Source organism: Heterodontus francisci, chromosome 19 (genome assembly GCF_036365525.1).
Source record: "Heterodontus francisci isolate sHetFra1 chromosome 19, sHetFra1.hap1, whole genome shotgun sequence".
Lineage (NCBI taxonomy): Eukaryota > Metazoa > Chordata > Chondrichthyes > Heterodontiformes > Heterodontidae > Heterodontus > Heterodontus francisci.
Window position 1 is genome coordinate 48102298 of NC_090389.1, and position 19661 is coordinate 48121958.

Genomic DNA, 19661 nt, shown 5'->3' on the forward strand with positions numbered 1-19661 from the left:
TGGAGATGCAATTCTAGATTTAGTTTTCAGTAATGAAGCTGGGCAAGTGGATGAAGTAACAGTGGGTGACCATTTTCGAGATAGCGACCATACTACAGTTAGTTTTAGCATAATCATGGAAAAGGACAAAGATAAAACAGGAGCAAAGGTTCTAAATTGGGGGAAGGCAAATTTTACGAAACTGAGAGGTGACCTGGCGAAAGTGGACTGGATACAGCTACTTGAAGGAAAGTCAGTGGCAAACCAGTGGGAGGCATTCAAGAGCAAGATACCACAGGCACAGTGTGGGCATGTCCCCACAAAGACAAATCTAGAGCTCCCTGGTTATCTAGAAGCTTACAGGGTAAGTTAAAGCAAAAAAAGAAAGCTTATGATGATCACAAATATCTTAATACTTCAAAAAGCTTAGAGGAGTATCGAAAGTGCAGGGGTGAAGTAAGAAAGGAAATTAGAAAAGCAAAGCGAATTATTGGCAGGTAAAATCAAGGAAAACCCGAAGATGTTGTATCAGTACATTAAGAGTAAGAGGATAACTAAGGAAAGGGAAAGGGCCTATCTGAGATGTACAAGGGAATTTATGCGTGGATGCAGAAGATGTGGGCAGGGTTCTTAATGAGTTTTTTGTCTCTGTCTTCACAGAGGAGAGGGTTGATGCAGACATTTTAGTTAAAGAGGAGGAGTGTGAAATATTAGATAAGCGTATCTTATCACAGTGGCGCAGTGGTTAGCACCGCAGCCTCAGAGCTCCAGGGACCTGGGTTCAATTCTGGGTACTGCCTGTGTGGAGTTTGCAAGTTCTCCCTGTGTCTGCGTGGGTTTCCTCCGGGTGCTCCAGTTTCCTCCCACATGCCAAAAGACTTGCAGGTTGATAGGTAAATTGGCCATTATAAATTGCCCCTAGTATAGGTAGGTGGTAGGGAAATATAGGGTGGGGATGTGGTAGGAATATGGGATTAGTGTAGAATTAGGAAATTGGGTGGTTGATGGTCGGCACAGACTAGGTGGGCCGAAGGGCCTGTTTCAGTGCTGTATCTCTAAACTAAAAAACTAAACTAATGAGAGAGGAAGTGCTTGAGGGTCTGACATCCCTGAAAGTGGATAAATCGCCAGGACTGGATGTTTTGCATCCCAGGTTGTTACAGGAAGCCAAGGAGGAAATAACAGATGCGCTGAGGATCATCTTCAAATCCTCACTAGATACTGGCGAGGTAGCAGATGATTGGAGGTCTGCGAACTTTGTACCATTGTTTAAAAAGGGTGCGAGGGATAAGCCAGGTAAATATTGGCCAGTCAGTCTGACCTCGGTGGTAGGTAAATTGTTAGAATCTATTCTGAGGGACAGGATCAACTGCCACTTAGAAAGGCATGGATTAATCAGGGATAGCACAGATTTGTAAAGGGAAGGTCATGTCTTACTAACTTGATTGAGTTTTTTGAGGAAGTAACAAGGAGGATTGATGAAGGTGGTGCAGTGGATGTGGTGGTGCAGTGGATTTTAATAAGGCATTTGACAAGGTCCCACATGGCAGACTGGTCAATAAAGTGAAAGCCCATAGGACACAGGGAAAGGTGGCAGGTTGGATCCAGAATTGGCTCAGTGACAGAAAACAAAGGGTAGTAGTCGACGGATGTTTTTGTGAATGGAAAACAGTTTCCATTGGTGTTCCACAGGGCTCAGGGTTGGGTCCCTTGCTGTTTGTGGAACATATTAATGATTTGGGCTTAAATGTGGGAGGTGTGATTTGCTGGGAAATTTGCTGATGACACAAAAATTGGTAGTTAATAGTGAGTAGGAAAGGCATGGACTCCAGAATGATATCAATGGTTTGGTTGAGTGGGTGGAAAAGTGGCAAATGGAATTCAATCCTGAGAAGTGTAAGGTGATGCATTTGGGAAGGGCAAATAAAGCAAGGGAATATATAATAAACGGGAGGATATTGAGAGGTGTAGAAGAAGTGAGAGACTTTGGAGTGCATGTCCACAGGTCCCTGAAGGTGGCAGGACAGGTAGACAGAGTGGTGAAAAAAGCATATGGATTGCTTTCCTTTATTGGCTGAGATATAGAGTACAAAAGCAGGGATGTGACGCTGGAGCTGTATAGAGCACTGGTTTGGCCACAGCTGGACTGTTGTGTACAGTTCTGGTCACCACATTACAGGAAGGACATAATTGCTCTGGAAAGAGTGCAGAGGAGATTTATAAGTATGTTGCCAGGGCTTGAGGGTTGCAGCTGTGAGGAAAGATTGGATAGGCTGGGGTTGTTTTCCCTGGAATTGAGGAGGCTGAGGGGTGACTTTGATTGGGGTGTACAGAATTATGAGGGGCCTAGATAGAGTGGGCAGTGAGGACCTGTTTCCCCTGGTGGGGAGGTCGGTTACCAGGAGGCACAGATTTAAGGTGATTGGTAGAAGGGTTAGAGGAGACATGAGGAGAATCTTTTTCACCCAGAGGGTGGTGGGTGTCTGGAATACACTCCCAGGATCGGTGGTGGAGGCAGAAACCCTCAATTCTTTTAAAAGGTACCTGGACATGCACCGAAGGTGCTGTAACCTGTGAGGCTATGGACCAGGTGCTGGAAGGTATGATTAGTTTGAGTGGATAACTTATTCGGCTGGCGCGGGCACAAAGGGCTGAATGGCCTCCTTTTGTGCTGTATTTTGTTCTATGTTCTATGTTCTAAAAGAGCTGAACTCAAGAGGTGAGGTGAGAGTGACTGCCCTTTACATCAAGGCAGCATTTTACCAAGTATGGCATCAAGGAGCCCTAGCAAAACTGGAGTCAATGGGAATCAGGGAGAAAACTCTCCGTTGGTTGGAGTCATACCTAGTGCAAAGGAAGATGGTTGTGGTTGTTGGAGGTCAATCATCTCAGCTCCAGAACATCACTGTAGGAGATCCTCAGGGTAGTGGCCGAGGCAAAACCATCTTCAGCTACTTCATCAAAGTCCTTCCTTCAATTATAAGGTGAGAAGTGGGGATGTTCGCTGATGATTGCACAATGTTCAGCACCATTTACGACTCCTCAAATACTGAAGCAGTCAGTGTAGAAATGCAGCAAGACCTGGATAATATCCAGGCTTGGGCTGATAAGTGGCAAGTAACATTCACGCCACACAAGTGCCAGGCAATGACCATCTCCAACAAGAGGGAATCTAACCATCTCCCCTTGACATTCAATGGCATTACGATTGCTGAATTCCTCACTATCAACATCCTAGCGCCTACCATTGACCAGAAACTGAACTGGAGTAGCCACATAAGTACTCTGGCTACAAGAGAATGTCAGAGGTTAGGAATCCTGCGGCGAGTAACTCACCTCCTGACTCCCCAAAGTCTGTCCATCATCTACAAGGCACAAGTCAGGAGTGTGATAGAATACTCTCCACTTGCCTGGATGGGTGCAACTCCAACAACACTCAAGAAGCTCAACACCATCCAGTACACAGCAGCCCCCTTGATTGGCACCCCATCCACAAACATTCACTCCTTCCGATACCAGTGCAAAGTGGCAGCAGTGTGTACCATCTACAAGATGCACTGCAGCAATGCACCAAGGCTCCTTAGACAGCACCTTCCAAACCCGCGACCTCTGCCACCTAGAAGGACAAGGGCAGCAGATGTATGGGAACACCAACACCTGCAAGTTCCCCCACAAGCCACGCACCATCCTGACTTGGAACTATATTGCCATTCCTTCACTGTCGCTGGGTCAAAATCCTGGAACTCCCTTCCTAACAGCACTGTGGGTGTACCTACCCCACATGGACTGCAGCGGTTCAAGAAGGCATCTCACCACCACCACCTCAAGGGTAATTAGGCATGGGCAATAAATGCTGACCTTGCCAGTGACACCCACATCCCCATAATCGAATAAAACAAACACTTTCTGCTGTGATATTAGGCATGAAAGTTTGAAGCCTACTACTCAGCTGATGCACTAAGGATAGAGCTATGTGGGAGGAATAGAATTGAGAGCATACATGAGAGATGATGCTTTTAAGATGCTCATGGCTTCCATCAAATTCTCTGGCTGTTTGCTCATGCTGAAGTTTCTCAGTGCAGCTTTTCATATACTCCTGAACCAAAGGCAGTGTCACAATTTGAAGATAAGGTTTGTGACCTTCCTCCTCAATTCACTGTTTATCTGCATAACCACTGCATTTCTTTGATACTGAGCACAGCTTCCAATGCCACATTAGGCCCATGACAAACACTGTTTTTTTTACACCTTTCCAACGTTGCCCAATTGCAACCCTACCTGTTCTGTTTCTAGCTGACTCTGTACCTCATAATATCAATTTCTCTAATAGTTTGCAATTTGTGTCCTCTTCTGCACAAATTTCTGCACATCCTTTACCCACTTTCTCCATGGCCCCATGGCAGTGATTTCAAAGATTCTCATTACCATTTTCAAATCTCTGCATAACCATACCACATCCTATTGGGTCAACCTTCTTCAGCAATGTGTCCAAACCTGCAACTGCAGGATGCAGATTACTTGTTGTCCCTGCTCCACCAATCGAGGCTGCTATTTCACCCACTACATCCTCTTGCGACCTTTGTTTGAAAGCAAGTCAATTAGACAACTCGGTACCAGTTAACCCCTCATTCTTCCAAAAGCAAAATGCTGCAGGCGCTGGAAATCTGAAATAAAAACTGAAAATGCTGGAGGGTATGGCAGCATCTGCGGAAAGAGAAGCAGAGTTAATCTTTCAGGTTGATGGCCTTTCATCAGAACTGGAAGAAGTCAGCTCCTATTTGCACCACAAGTGGGTTGGACTAGATTTCTGATTGGTCCCCTTGGAGGACAAGACAAACCAACAGTTTGTCTGGAATGTGTAATTTGATCCTCCCTGCTATAGAATAATGCAAGATCTCTGCATTGTATAATTTGGTCAAATTCACAGTCCTAACACTGCTGTCTTCAGAGTACAGGTGGGGCTTACACTCCTGGTTAGGAGCACTTGCAGCACTCACACTTCCTGCACAGTTCCTGACCTTTTCGACGAGAATGACCAAGAGATTCAAGAGCTAATCGAGCGTAAGCGCAAATAGGTCGTAGACTGGAAACACATCCACATTTTAAGAGAAAAGCTGCTGGCCTATCAGCATCTGAAGGTAGCGGTACAACAAATAACCTGTGACATAAAGAACAAATGGTGGGTGGAAAGAGCACAGGAAATTCAACAGGTTGTGGACAACCACGACATGTCCATCTACGCTCAAACACTCAAAGGCCCACCCTGCTGAACGCCAAGAACGGAGGAGAGCTTATGAAGGACGAAGAGGCAGTCAGCATCCGCTTGAGGGAGAATTTTGAAGAGCTCCTCAATCGAGACTCTGTCTTTGACACAAGCCTCCTTGATTCCATCCCTCAGTACACTACCCGGCTCAGCCTTGACACGACCCCGAATGAAGTTGAAAAAGCCAGCTGAGAAACAACAAGGCCTCTGAAGTAGATGAAATTTCTGCTGAAATCCTGAAACACTATAGTGATATACTCGTAGTACGATTGCACCACCTCATATCCCTTATCTGGGAAAAGGAGTGCATGCCAGGAGATCTCAGTGATGCCATGATTGTGACGATTTTCAAGAAAGGAGACAAATCCGATTGCAGTAATTCCAGGGGCATCTCCCTGCTGTCTACCACAGGGAGGATCATCGCAAGGATTCTCCTCAATCGCCTCCTCCTAGTGGCTGAAAAACTCTTCCCAGAGTCGCAATGTGAATTTCGGCCACTTGAGAGGCACGACAGATATGATCTTCACTACGTGGCAAATCCAAATAGGGAGCAGTGTCAGATGCTGTACATGACCTTTTTTGACCTCATGAAAACCTTTGACTCTGTCAAGCGCAAGGGTGTATGGAGAGTCCCCCATAGGTTTGGCTGCCCTCGGAAATTTATCACCATCCTTCACCTACTACATGATGAATGCAAGCCGTACTCCTTACCAACGGGACCACCACAGATCCTATCTCAGTGAAGACTGGTGTCAAACAAGGCTGTGTCATCGCACCAACCCTCTTCTCCATCTTCCTCGCTGAAATTTTGCACCTCACCTCCAGCATGCTCCCCACAGGAGAGGAGATAACCTACAAGATATATGGGAACTTATTCATCCTCCGTTGCCATCATTCCAACTTCAGTCATTGAGCTTCAGTACGCGAACACGCTTGTGTATGTGCTCACTCAGAGAGTGAGCTCCAAGTCATCACTGAAGCATATGAGATGATGGGACTTACTTTAAACATTTGGAAAACTAAGGTCCTTTTCCAACCCACTGCAGCAGCACAACAGCATCCTCTGTCTATCAGGATCTAAGGCAAGACCCTGGATGTGGACCATTTTCCATATCTCGGGAGTCTCCTCTCAACAAAGGCAGACATAGATGACGTAATCCACCATCGGCTTCAGTGTGCCAGCTATGCCTTCGACCAACTGAGGAAGAGAATATTCGAGGAAGAGGACCTCAAACCCGGGACTGAGGTCATGGTGTATAGGGCAGTAGTGATCCCTACGCTCCTATATGCTTGGGAGACTTGGACTATCTATAGCAGGCACCTCAAGGCATTAGGAGAAGTACCGCCAATGCTATCCCCATAAAATCCTTCACATTCATTGGCAGTATAGGTGGTCTAATGTCAGGATCCTCTCCCTCGCCAACAATCCCGGCATCGAGGTGCTAATTACCCAAAACCAGCCTCGCTGGGAGGGCCATGTGACTCACATGCCGAACACCAGGCTTCCAAAGCAACTGCTCTACTCTGAGTTTTGCCACAGCAGAAGGCTCCCAGGAGGACAGAGGAAACACTTGAGGGCCTTCTCAATGCATCCCTGAAGGAATTCAACATACCCACCAACTCATGGGAGTCCCTGTCCCTCAACCGCTCAAAGTAGAGAAGGTGCATTTGAGAAAGTACTGAGCATCTCGTAAGATTTCAATAGGAACACGCGGAAGTCAAGTACAAGCAGCAGAAGGAGTGCACAGCCCTCCAAGTAACTCACCTATCTTCAAACACCACCTGCCACACATGTGGTAGAGTCTGCGGTTCGTTAGCCATGTTAGAACACACTGACCCAGAGTGGAAGCAAGTCACGCTTGTCAATACAGTGCTGAGGGACTGCCTAGGAAGATATTTTCAGAGAACAGATAGGGCTCACACTCCTGGTTAGGAGCACTTGCAGCACTCACATTACCGAGTTCAGAGAATGCACATCACTCACATTTCCCGCAGAGTTCCTGACCTATTCCAGGCAAAAACCAGCTGGGGGGAAGAAATATGGTTCAGGCCACAGGTTTCAGCTAGGCACATGTGCAGCTGCAAATGAGGGGTGTCTGTGTGGCTCTGGTGGAGGGGCAGGACAGCCTTTGGGTGCGCATGCACAGAAGGAAGGCTTGTACACCTTGCAAGCAATCACTTCTGAAAAAGTTAGAGATATAACAGATTTTAAGGGGCTAAATTAAAAAGCAGAACCACAAAGGTAATAATCTCTGGATTACTACTTGAGCCACGAGTGAATTGCATAGGGTTAATAAGGTTAGAGAGTTGAATGTATGGCTCAAAGATTGGTGTGGGAGAAATTTGTTTCGATTCATGGGGCACATTAGCAGTACTGGGGAATGTGGAAGCTGTATCGTTGGGACAGTCTTCATCTGAACCATGCTGGGACCAGTGTTCTGGCAAGTGATATAACTTAGGCAGTAGAGAGGGCTTTTATCTAAATATTGGGGGGAAGGATCACATGAGGGGAGATGCGGTAAATTAAAGAGAAAGGACAAGGCAATAGACAAGGCAGGGTAGTGATATGGGTAATGGTAACCAGAGTGTGGCAGGAAGGTACAGAGTGTACAAACTTAAGAGTACACCAGTAGATAAGGCCAGAGTTTGCAAGAATGGTAAAAATACAGAATTAAAGGCTGTGTATATGTGCGCAGCATTCATACAAAATGGATGAATTAATAGCACAAATAGAAATAAATATTTATGACCTGATAGCCATTTCAGAGATGTGGTTGCAAGGTGACCAAGTCTGGGATCTAAATATTCAAGGATATTTGACATTTTGGAAGGACAAGAAGCTAGGAAAAGGTGGTGTGGTAGCTCTGTTAATTCATGATGACATTAGTATGATAGTGAGAGATGACCTTAGTTCAGAAGATCAAGATGTAGAATCAGTTTGGGTAGTGATAAGAAATAACAAATGTAAGAAGTCACTTGTGGGAATAGTTTATAGGTCCCCTAATGGTAGCTACACTGTAGGACAAAGTATACAGGAAGAAATAATGGGGGCTTGTAAGAACGGTACTGAAATAATCATGGGTGATTTTAATTTACATATAGATTGGCAAAGGTAGCCTGGAAGACGAGTTCATAGAGTATATTCGGACAATGTCTTAGAGCAGTACATTCTAGTGCCAACCAGGGAGTAGGCTATTTTAAACGTCATAATGTGCAATGAAACAGGATTAATTAATGATCTCATAGTAAAGGAGCCTCTAGGCAACAGTGATCATAACATGATAAAATTTCACATTCAGTTTGAGGGTGAGAAGTCTGGATCTAAGACAATTGTCTTAAACTTAAATAAAGGAAATTACAAGGGTATAAAGACAGAGTTGGCTAAAGTTTAGATTTTTTTAAATTTAGAGATACAGCACTGAAACAGGCCCTTCGGCCCACCGAGTCTGTGCCGACCATTAACCACCCATTTATACTAATCCTACACTAATCCCATATTTCTACCACATCCTCACCTGTCCCTATATTCCCCTACCACCTACCTATACTAGGGGCAATTTATAATGGCCAATTTACCGATCAACCTGCAAGTCTTTTGGCTGTGGGAGGAAACCGGAGCACCCAGAGGAAACCCACGCAGATACAGGGAGAACTTGCAAACTCCACACAGGCAGTACCCAGAATTGAACCCGGGTCGCTGGAGCTGCGAGGCTGCGGTGCTAGCCACTGCGCCACTGTTAACTGGGAATATAGGTTAAAAGGTAGGACAATAGAGAAGCAGTGGCAGACATTTAAGGAGATATTTCATAACTCACAGCAAAGATATATTCCATTGAGAAAGAAAGACTGTATGAGAAAGATGCACCATCCGTTGCTAACTAAGGTAGTTAAGGCTAGTATCAAATTGAAAGAACAAGTGTATATTACTGCGAAGAATAGTGGTAGCTCAGAAGATCGGACAGATTTTAGAAACCAACAAAGAATAACTAAATACATAATGAGGGAGAAATTAGAGTATGAGAGAAAGCTAGCTAGAAATATAAAAACCGATAGTAAGAGTTTCCATAAGTATTTAAAAATAAAAAGAGTAACTAAAGTGAGTGTTGGTCCCTTAGAGGGTGAGACTGGGGAATTAATGGGGAACAAGGAAATGGTGGAAGCATTGAACATGTACTTTCTGTCTGTCTTCACTGTAAAAGACACAAAAAACATCCCAAGAATACTTGAAAATCAAGAGGTAAAAGGAAGGGAGGAACTTAGAACAATCACAATCACTGGGGAAAAGGTACCGGGAAAACTATTAGAACTAAAGGCTGGCAAATCCCCTGGACCTGATGGCTTGCATGCTAGGGTCTTAAAAGAAGTAGCTGCAGAGATAGTAGATGCATTGGTTTTGATCTTCCAAAATTCCCTAGATTCTGGAAAAATCCCAGCGGATTGGAAAATCGCAAATGTAACACCTCTCTTCAAGAAAGGAGGGAGACAGAAAGCAGGAAACTATAGGCCAATTAGCCTGACATCTGTCATAGGGAAAATGCTAAAATTCGTTATTAAGGAGGTAATAGCAGGACATTTAGAAAATCATAATGCAATCAGGCAGAGCCAACATGGTTTTGTGAAAGGGAAATCATGTCTGCCTAATTTATTAGAGTTCTTTGAGGAAGTGACAAGCAAGGTGGATAAAGGAGAACCTGTAGATGTGGTGTACTTGAATTTCCAAAAGGCATTCGATAAGATGCCACATCAAAGGTTACTACACAAAATAAGAGTTCATGGTGTAAGGGGTAACATATTAGCATGGAAAGAGGATTGGTTAGTTAAAAGGAAGCAGAGGGTAAGGATAAATGAGGTCATTTTTGGGTTTGCAAACTGTAATTAGTCGCGTGCTACAGGGATCAGTACTGGGGCCTCAACTATTTACAATCTATATCAATGACTTGGATGAAGGAACTGAATGTACGGTAGCTAAATTTGCTGATTGACGCAAAGATAGGAATGAAAGTAAGTTGTCAACAGCACATAAGAGTTTACAAAGGTATTTAGATAGGTTAAGTGAGTGGGCAAAAATTTGGCAGAAGGAGTATAATGTGGGAAAATGTGAACTTGCCCATTTTGGCAGGAAGACTAGAAAAGCAGTATATTATTTGAATGGAGAGAGACTGTGGAACTCTTCGGTACAGAGGGATCTGGATGGCCTGGTACATGAATCACAAAAAGTTAGTATGCAGGTACAGCAAATGATCAGGAAGGCAAATGGAATGTTTGCGTTTATTGCAAGGGGAATTGTGTATAAAAGTAGGGAAGTGTTGCTACAGCTGTACAGGGGCGAGTTAGACTGCACCTGGAGTACTGTGTACAGTTTTGGTGTCCATACTTAAGAAAGGATATAGTTGCATTAGAAGCAGTTCAGAGAAGGTTCACTTGACTGATTCCTGGGATGAAGGGGTTATCTCTTGAGGAAAGGGTGAGCAGGTTGGGCCTGTACTCATTGGAGTTCAGAAGAATGAGAGGTGATCTTATTGGAATATATATGACCCTGACGGTAATTGACAGGGTGATGTTGAGAGGATGTTCCCCTTGTGGAGGATTCTGGAACAAGGGGACACAGTTTAAAAATTAGGATCTCCCATTTAAGACTGAAATAAGATTTTTTTTCTCTCAGAGGGTTGTTAATCTGTGGAATTCTCTTCCCCAGAGAGCAGTGGAGACTGAGTCATTGAATATTTTCGAGGCCAAGTTCGAAGATTTTTGATTGACAAGGGAGTCAAGGGTTAAGGGGGGGCAAGCAGGAAAGTGGAGTTGAGGCCACAATCAGTTCGCCCATGATCTTATTGAATGACGGAGCAGGCTCAAGGAGCTGAGTGGCCTACTCCTGCTCCTAATTCTTGTGTTTGTGTGTAAGCAAGTACAGAGGGTGGGAATGGTGGTGGGGGGCACATTGTGTGCAGGTGGAGGGAAAGAACAAAAGGGAAGGTGTGTGGTAGTGGAAGGCAGGAGAGATTAAATGACAAAAGAGATGATGGCACAAGACAAAAGGAGATGGTAATGGGTCAAGTAAAGAAACAAAGGATGTGGGGGAGGTGTAAATGCGAATAACAGAATCTAATTAATCATTACTACACATTAATTATCATTATTACTACTTCCTTATCAGTGGTTGGTGCATCACCTTGTGTTTACTCATTCCCATCAACATCTACACTTCCAATGAGATGTAACTGCCGGTGCCTGCTTCAAGCAGCGATAGTGATGGTTAGTTTTCATTTGCATGGTGCTTTTGAGTTGCAGCTGATGGTACACTGGGCTCTTTACTCTGTGAAAAGAGCAGATGGCATCTCATGTTGAGGATGCAATGCTTATTCCATTTGTGTAGTACATTATTACATACTTGTGCACATGTGTGTGAACAATTTCAAGTAATATATATCCTGCAATTTCTAAAATCTGATTAATATGGTGCTTACCACTAGTTATGATTGCTCCTCGATCTTCTCAGACCCAAAGCCTTCAAAGCTTTCTCCCTACCAAATCTACCATTGTTTGTTTATATTGTGTCAATACATTCAGATCTGCTATACGCTTATTCCTATTGCTACCTGTAAGTTGTGCTTTAATTGTAAGAGCACTGAGTGTTGAGGTGATGGATGTTGACACAAGTGATAAAATTGGAAAAAATGTTCCATAGTGGAACCGTAACATTCCTTACAAATAGATGAGCAAACCATTTACTCAAAAGATAAAGAAAAAATTAGTAACTTGGAGGACATTTTGAGGGTTATCTTTAACTTCTACCCAAAACCGGCACAAAGTAACTGGTGTGTCCATGCTGCCCGCTAAAAGCCAGCGTCGAGTGTCCTGAACCATCTTTCAGTTCAAACCTCATTTAAATGGTATTGATGACCTGCGGGTTCCAAACAGGTGCCCTGCTGCAACTTACCCAGTTGTGGAATGGCAGGGAAATCAGGCTGCTTCCATGCTGAGATGGCTGGCAGTTCGAGGCGGTGGGGTAGGTGGTGGGGAGCTTTGTACGGCCCGATAACAGGCTTGTATTTTTGGGGTGTACACATAAGGAATAGCCCTGCTCCTTCTGTCCCTTTAAAAAAGTAAAGTTTCTTCATCCATTTTCTTAAAGGACCTCCAGCGACCCCTTTAAAGACCACTCATCACCTTCTACAAAACTGTGGAGTGTGCACAGGACATGCTCCAAACATTTGCACCTGAAAATTGCAGTTGGGGTCCAACAACCAGTGTCATATCCCGATTTATATGTTTGAATAGCCTTCAGTAGGACAAAGCCAGGTGGTCTGCTCGACTATTTCCAGGCCTGTTTGATGTTTCTTACATGAGTACTTACTTTATCAGATATTTTGATTGGAGTTATCTCTTGTAAACTATCTGAAGCAAAGACAGAGTAATGTGCAATCCTTTCTGTTTTACTTTCACTGCTAGCCTAAGGTCTAGCTTATTATCTGATAATCATATTGTTTTGAAGATCATTTCCCGTAGATTTGTCATGCACTAAAATGTCAACTTTTTGAACTATCATTGTCAAAGTAAAAATCTCCCTATGTATATATTAATGTATTTCCTACTACAGAGCTAACCTCAGCAAGAATACTTTTTACAGAAAAGCAAGATTCATATCAACTTCATAGAGAGGAAGTATTGTATATAGAGTCCTCAGAGTCATATTATTCAAACAGTATTTCAAATAAATATAATTGTTTTTCCCCTGTTGTGACCTTATGTTTTCTTAGGATGCTTATTTATTAAAGATAATTTCATCATGTAATGCATTTTCAAACAAAAGTAGACAGCTCCATTTTGCTCATAGGTCAAACATGAAAACAAAGCTTTGTATTTTCTTTTTCAGATTCTGTTGTATCTTGTTGCTAATATGGTTCTACACATGTCATTGGCAGCAGATATTTTCAGAATTTGCTTCTTCATGGACAGCATTCATTATGCGTAAAATTAATGCATTCAGCCTCATCATGAATACACACGATATAAATTGTGTAACAATAACTAGTCTTGTTTATCAAAAACAAAAATGAACAGAGTTGATAATGTCTACAATAAATTTTGTAATCATATGCTGTTATCGTAAATTAATAAGCCTTCCACACAATGCAAGTTATATCAATAACTTTCATAATTTCTAAAATAGCATCTTTTGAACAATGGTTTAATTAACTAGCAAAAGAAATCAGATATGTTTACACAACAATCTGCCACATAGATTGTCATATCCTTTATAATCTCTAAACTTGGTCCGAGTTTACCTTGCCAACAAATATCAGTAAAATATCATCCTGTAGAAATTAACGTTTTATTAGCATTATCGAAAATATGAATTCGATTTTCATTAATGCAGCTTTTGCCTTATCAGAATGTGTATCCAGTGAAATTCAGGACTGCAGGAGCATCATTAGGTTACAACTTATAATCTGCATGCTGCTTCAAATGACTCTATATTTACACTTTACCCAAGACCATGCGTAGCCGGTTGGCAATGGTGTTCCAAATAATTGCGGCTAAGCTTATAACTTCCTCTGATTTGAAAAATGTTAAGGATCATCCTTCGCTTTGTTAAAACAGAAAATAAATATATTTACTTACCTTTCATCCACTTTTACCCAACCAGGACTTGCCACATTTTCTCTATCCTGTAAAAATTCCTTAGCATGCAGCTTCAGCATGCCTTTGTTTCTTTGTTCACTTGTCTTGCCTTATATGCATCGCCCCTAGAGTACTGGCAATGGCCTTGATTAATTAGCTTTTGGAATGTGAGGTCTTTTGAGAAAATACATTTTTGAGTGAAACCTATCCTTGAGGGTTTCTTTGGATGGAGAAAGAGGATATTACACTGACAATTAAATAAGTGTAATGTAGTTTATGAATAAATCATTTATTTTAGTTGTCAGGTATCCTGCACATATAAACAAGTTTGTTTTCCACATTGCAAGTTCAGTTCTTTGATGACAAATAAAGACAAATAGTAAGAATTAAGATAAACTGGCAAATAGAATTATAATATTTCAAACTGAGGAGCTTGTGTTAAAGGAACTTTACAGTTCCTGCTGCTCTTCCAAAACTAAACAAGGTGCAGGATGAGGGTGTGATAGATATATGGATCAGAATTTGAGTCCTGATGTTCACATAGCAGCTATTGAAAATTGATCAAAAACCTTAGCATTAATAAGTAAGAGCATTACATTGTAAAATATGGACGGCAGGTGCAAAAAAGGGCACTTCAGGAATCTGGCTCATATCTTGGATATTTTCAGCAGCTAGTCAAAAATTGAACTATTGGTTCAAAACTGGATATGTAGTGACCAGGTGAAGGGTGATCATAACATAACATTTGTTGTAAAATTGTCTTCACTGGGCTACACTACGAGTAGTAATTTAGCTTATCAGGCCTTATTGGTATCATGTGAGCTGTTCTGAGTCAGATTGGTAGGTCAAACACCATATCCTTTGGGCACCTTGCCTTGGGTGCCCAGCCAACAAGGAAGTCAGCGAATGAGGCAGGAGGTTATACCACCCACTGCCACCCACTCCCTTTGACAACCAACAACGACCCCATCCCCCGCCCCGCCTCATCTACATTACTTCATTGTGCTTGGTAATTTAATTTGTACAGGCTTTGTCTCATACTAATTGTACTCATATTTGTGGGTGCAACTCCCCAATACAGTAGCTCTGCTCATTTAAAGAATGACAACAACAACAAAAGGAGTAACTTTCCTGGATCTACACACGGGTGCAGTAGATCACTGGGAACAGTGAGTATTGGAAAATCAGGCAGGTCAGAGTTCACGCCTGTGGAGGAACCAGACCAATTTCCCTCTCATTAATTTAAATGAAGGACCCAGTGCACCTAGACACAGTCACAGGAAAGTCTCACATTGTTATTTTGGTGAGGCATTAGAAGACACCAGTTGGTATATTTTCGTCCATTTTGCTTGTTTTTCAGTAAGTTCTTTTTCATGTGATCAACTCCTGGTGCCTCATGCTACTCCATTGAGATCAAACAACCTACCACTGTCTTTGGCAGTCTAAATATGTTAGTAGGATGTATTCTACAGTTGTTCAAGCTAACTTTCCCTTCAGTTCCCCTTCCTTTGGGGAAAGCGTCTTCCTGATTTCACCCTTCTTCTACCCAGACAATTACTACTCACAGTGGGTGAAATTTCTAGAACCCATGTCCTACAATGTCACAGCACAACATACCATCCAAATCAAACTACAGCAATTTTTAATTCTTCAGGTTGTTAGCTCATACGGTTTTGAAATGTTTAAACTGTGATTCCTGCAAGGATGTAAACCTTTTAATCCTGGATTGCTAACAGTCATTCCAAGTTTCACTAGAATGTGGAACACTCTACCATTGGAAGTGGTTGAGGCATAGAGCTTAGAAGCTTTCAAAAGGCATCTATATGACATGTGACAGAAAAAGGAATAGAAAGATATGCTGAAAAGCTGAGATGAGATAGATAGCATGTGAGGTTCGTGTGGAGTACAAACACTAACACAGATTAGATGGGCTGAATGGCCTATTTCTGTGCTGTATATTCTATGCAATTCTATGTATTGAAAATAATAAAATGTAACAGTTTAATTATCCTGCAGTGCAATGCCTTGTACTCTGAATACTTGCCATGTTAAATATCTGTTACCATTTCACTCTCTCTTTGATCTTTCAGTAATGCCTAATCTGAAATCACAGTGGGGTTGTCAGATGTCTGTACTTCAGAAGTACTCAGACTCTTGGTAATTCAGTGAACTTGCTGTAAAAGGTTGACATTAGTGGCTTCAAAGTGAAGCCTAAATAAACAGTATTTTCCTTTATGTTGATACTTAATGCCATCTTTTCCCCTATACTGATCTGAATAGGTGAAATATCTGAGCTTTCCCTCTTATTTTCTTGAAAGATTGCTGCACAACATATTGGTTTTCTTTGAGAGATTTTAAAGTGCATCTTCATGCATTAGATATCATGATAGATATCTTTATTTTAAGTGCATTAAGAAAATTAATCTTCTTTGTATATTTATGTACATGCTCTTCTTCTTCTTCTTTGGCCTCCTTATCTCGAGAGACAATAGATAAGTGCCTGGAGGTGGTCAGTGGTTTGTGAAGCAGCGCCTGGATTAAAGCACAGTAATTTTGTACATTTGTAGAAAGAAAGAATAAAAAAATAATGGAAGGAAGGGATGGAGGAAGGCAGAAAAAAGGAACGCTTCAAAGCTGGGTCTGCATCCAGGTACACCAGATAGCCTGGGCGCACTGAATATTGAAAAATTGGGCATGTTAAAGACAGTTCTAAAGCCACAACCATGACTGGTGTTCTTTCATTAAAGAAAATCGGGTGTGCTCCTTTATAGTTGTGTCCTCTGACCACCTAATTGTCACTGCACCTAGGTGATCCATGGTGCCGAAGAGCAGACCCAGGAAAATCTCTCCCTAAAATTGTAAAGATTAGTAAACAACAACAAAAAATAACTACTATAATAATTTTACTTTCAGTGCTCCATTTCCTGTGGGAAAGGAAGTAAGTATCGCACTGTTTACTGCATGACTAAAGATGGAAAGGAAGTCAAGGAAGAGAATTGTAAACATCTGGAAAGACCTAAAACACACAAACGATGCCGAGGAGGTAGATGTCCTAAATGGAAAACTGGAGACTGGGCACAGGTGAAGTATAACATTTTCCGCAAATTGCAGAATTTACTTGCTTTAACAACCAATTTCCTTTTGCTTTCTTCTTTTCAAAAAAACAGATAGAACAAAACTATAGTACAGCTAAAGTCTGTTGTTTTGAGAAATAAAGATGTTTTTCCTCATCTTCCCCCACTCTTCCAGCACTAGAAAGGACAGCATATCTTGTGTGCGCTCCTGTCCAGCCCCAGAATCACAGCTGCATTCCAGACATCAGAATCTCTGGCTGCCAGTTGCTGGTCAGAGGCCCTGATTGGATTTTAAAATTGGGCAGAACGCAATTACAAAATGTCAGCATAATCTTTACCTAAAATTCTTCAACCTTCTCCCAGACCCACACAGATGCTCTAGTGATAGTGCTATAGTACCTTAGTTTTACTTCCAACTCCTCAACCTGTACCACAGAAACTCTTCTGCTACAACCAACTCTATGTTTCTTCTTAAATTCCCATAAGTTATGGTGTTTAACTGTAAATCATAATATAAAATCAAAGTAATATATAAAAATAAGGACAGAATGTATAACTTTACAATGGGTACTGAATTCCATCTGTGCACCCTAGTCTAATTATGCCCTGCCCTCTAACTCCACTTCATGTAAAGATGAAACTTTGAGCTGAGATGTGATATGCAGGAGCACGTGAGTTTGGGAGCAGATGTGGAGTTAAAACCAGGAAATTGACAGCACACCGAGAAGCCGGCTCCAACCCTTCGACTTCCACATTTAGCTGCAACGCATTAAGCTGCGTGTGAACAACCCCCTCGAAAGAGGTGGGTTATCAATTTCAGTATGTTAATTGGTCAATTACAGCAATATTAGCATGGATTGTGCAATTTAGTTTAACTAGGTGCTCAGGTTTCCGGGACTTACTGGACCTCATCGGTGAAAGTAAGGCAAGAACACAGCAGCAGAGAAGTGGTTGAAGAGATGATAGGGAAATATGCTAATAAGTACTGATACCTCACAACTTGCCTGTTTGTGTGAAAGGCCGACTCTGTTTGCAGTACTTCTGCTGAGAGGTAACTGACAACTTGGAAGGTTTTTACGTCTGCTCTGCACTTTGGAGGTCTAATCTATCAGATCAGCATGGGTCCCCCTTATACTGTCTTATTTTGGACCTCAGATGTGGGCCAAGATGACCAGCACCAGGAGGAGCAGGAGCAACAGAATCAGCAATGATCTGCTCCTCACAGACCTGCAGCTCCACAAGAGAGAAGGAATCAGCAGAGAAATGCAGCTTGCAGGAGGCTTTACCCACACAGGGTCTACAGGTGGAGGATAAGCTTCCTCAACATGTTGGAACACCAGCGTCTCAGGAGGGTCAGGGTCTCATGTCAGGTGGTGTCAGACATTTGCAGCCTGCTGAAACAAGGACCCGGTGACCACATTTTACCAGTGGCTGTCAAAATCACCACCAAATTCAATTTCTTGCCTCTAGATCCTTCCAGGACTCTGCCAGAGACATTTTCAGGATCTCACAGTCAATGGTTTACAAATGCATAAGACAGGTGACTGGTGGCTTGTGTGCCAGGGCAGGCAATTATGTCAACTTTGAGATGACACTAGTCAGAATGAGCAGGGACTCAGGTTTGCAGCTCTGGCTGGTTTCCCACTGGTCTAGGGCATCATTGACTACGTAAATATGGCAATGAAGGCATGCCCAGATCACCCAGGAGTATTCATCAACTGCAAGGGCTTCCACTCTATCAAAGTGCACCTGGTGTGCAACCACAAAAAGATCTTCCTGCAGATCTATGGCAACCCACTCTCCTTGATCTCTTTGCAGCTCAAAGCAGACTTACTGGCTGGCTGCTCGGAGATAAGCGATATCTAGTCAAAACATGGCTGATGGTATCTGTCAAGAATCCAACTACTGAAGCAGGGGGCAGTACAGGAAAAGCCATTTGGCAATCAGATGTGCCATTTAGCAAGCTAATCAGCATGCTAAAGATGTGCTTCAGGTACCTGGACAGATCTGGAGGCACCTTTCTATATGTACCAACCAGGGTCTCCAGAATGGCCGTGGTGTGCTGTGCTCTGCAAGACGTTGCACAGCAGCGAGCTTTGGACCTGCAGGAGGAACAAGATGCAGAGTGCCGAGCCTCTTCAGACAATTTCGAGGAGGAGGAGAAAGAGGAGGAGGAGGAGGAGGTGGAACGTGATGCACCATGTCTTTCCATTCGTCACAAGTGAAAATGCTACTTGCCAGCCAGTATCCAAAGATGTAAAGGACAGCAAAGTGGTGGAAACAAATAATCTTCATATGTCTCAAAAATAAAACAAAACTTGCCAATATAACATTTATTCCTTCCTTTTCCTCGCACTTCCCTGTGCAACCCCTGTGGTTTCAGCAGAACTAGAGGCAGGCTACTTAGATCCCTGTCCTGACGGTGGAGATGCTCTTGGTTGACATCCTCTGTGAGCTTTGGAGCCCGGAAGGACCACGCGAAAGACTGCACCACCTGCACCTGTACAGGGACAGACTCAGCCATTGGAACATGAGACAGCATGTAGTGTACTGACTGGTGGGGGGGGGGGGTGCAAGTGAGAGAGCAATGGGTGAGAAATAGAAGTGCTTTGAGCTGAGTCCCCACTTCCATGTTCCCTTTCACCATCATCCCTCTCATGGCCCACCTGCACTTCTCTGCTAGCAATGAGCTGGAGAAAACTTTGCTTCAGATCAAACAGGCA

The 19661-nt window shown here is 42.8% G+C and overlaps 1 protein-coding gene across 2 annotated transcripts in view; it reads left to right on the forward strand.

Moving 5' to 3' along the window:
• The window catches only part of adamts9 (ADAM metallopeptidase with thrombospondin type 1 motif, 9), a 402991-nt gene that overhangs the window by 262931 nt on the left and 120399 nt on the right, over positions 1–19661 (forward strand). For both annotated transcript variants that reach the window (XM_068051578.1, XM_068051580.1), the window contains exon 29: positions 16778–16945. In XM_068051578.1, coding sequence (XP_067907679.1) covers positions 16778–16945 — 168 coding nt within the window. The remainder of the gene's footprint in view (positions 1–16777; positions 16946–19661) is intronic.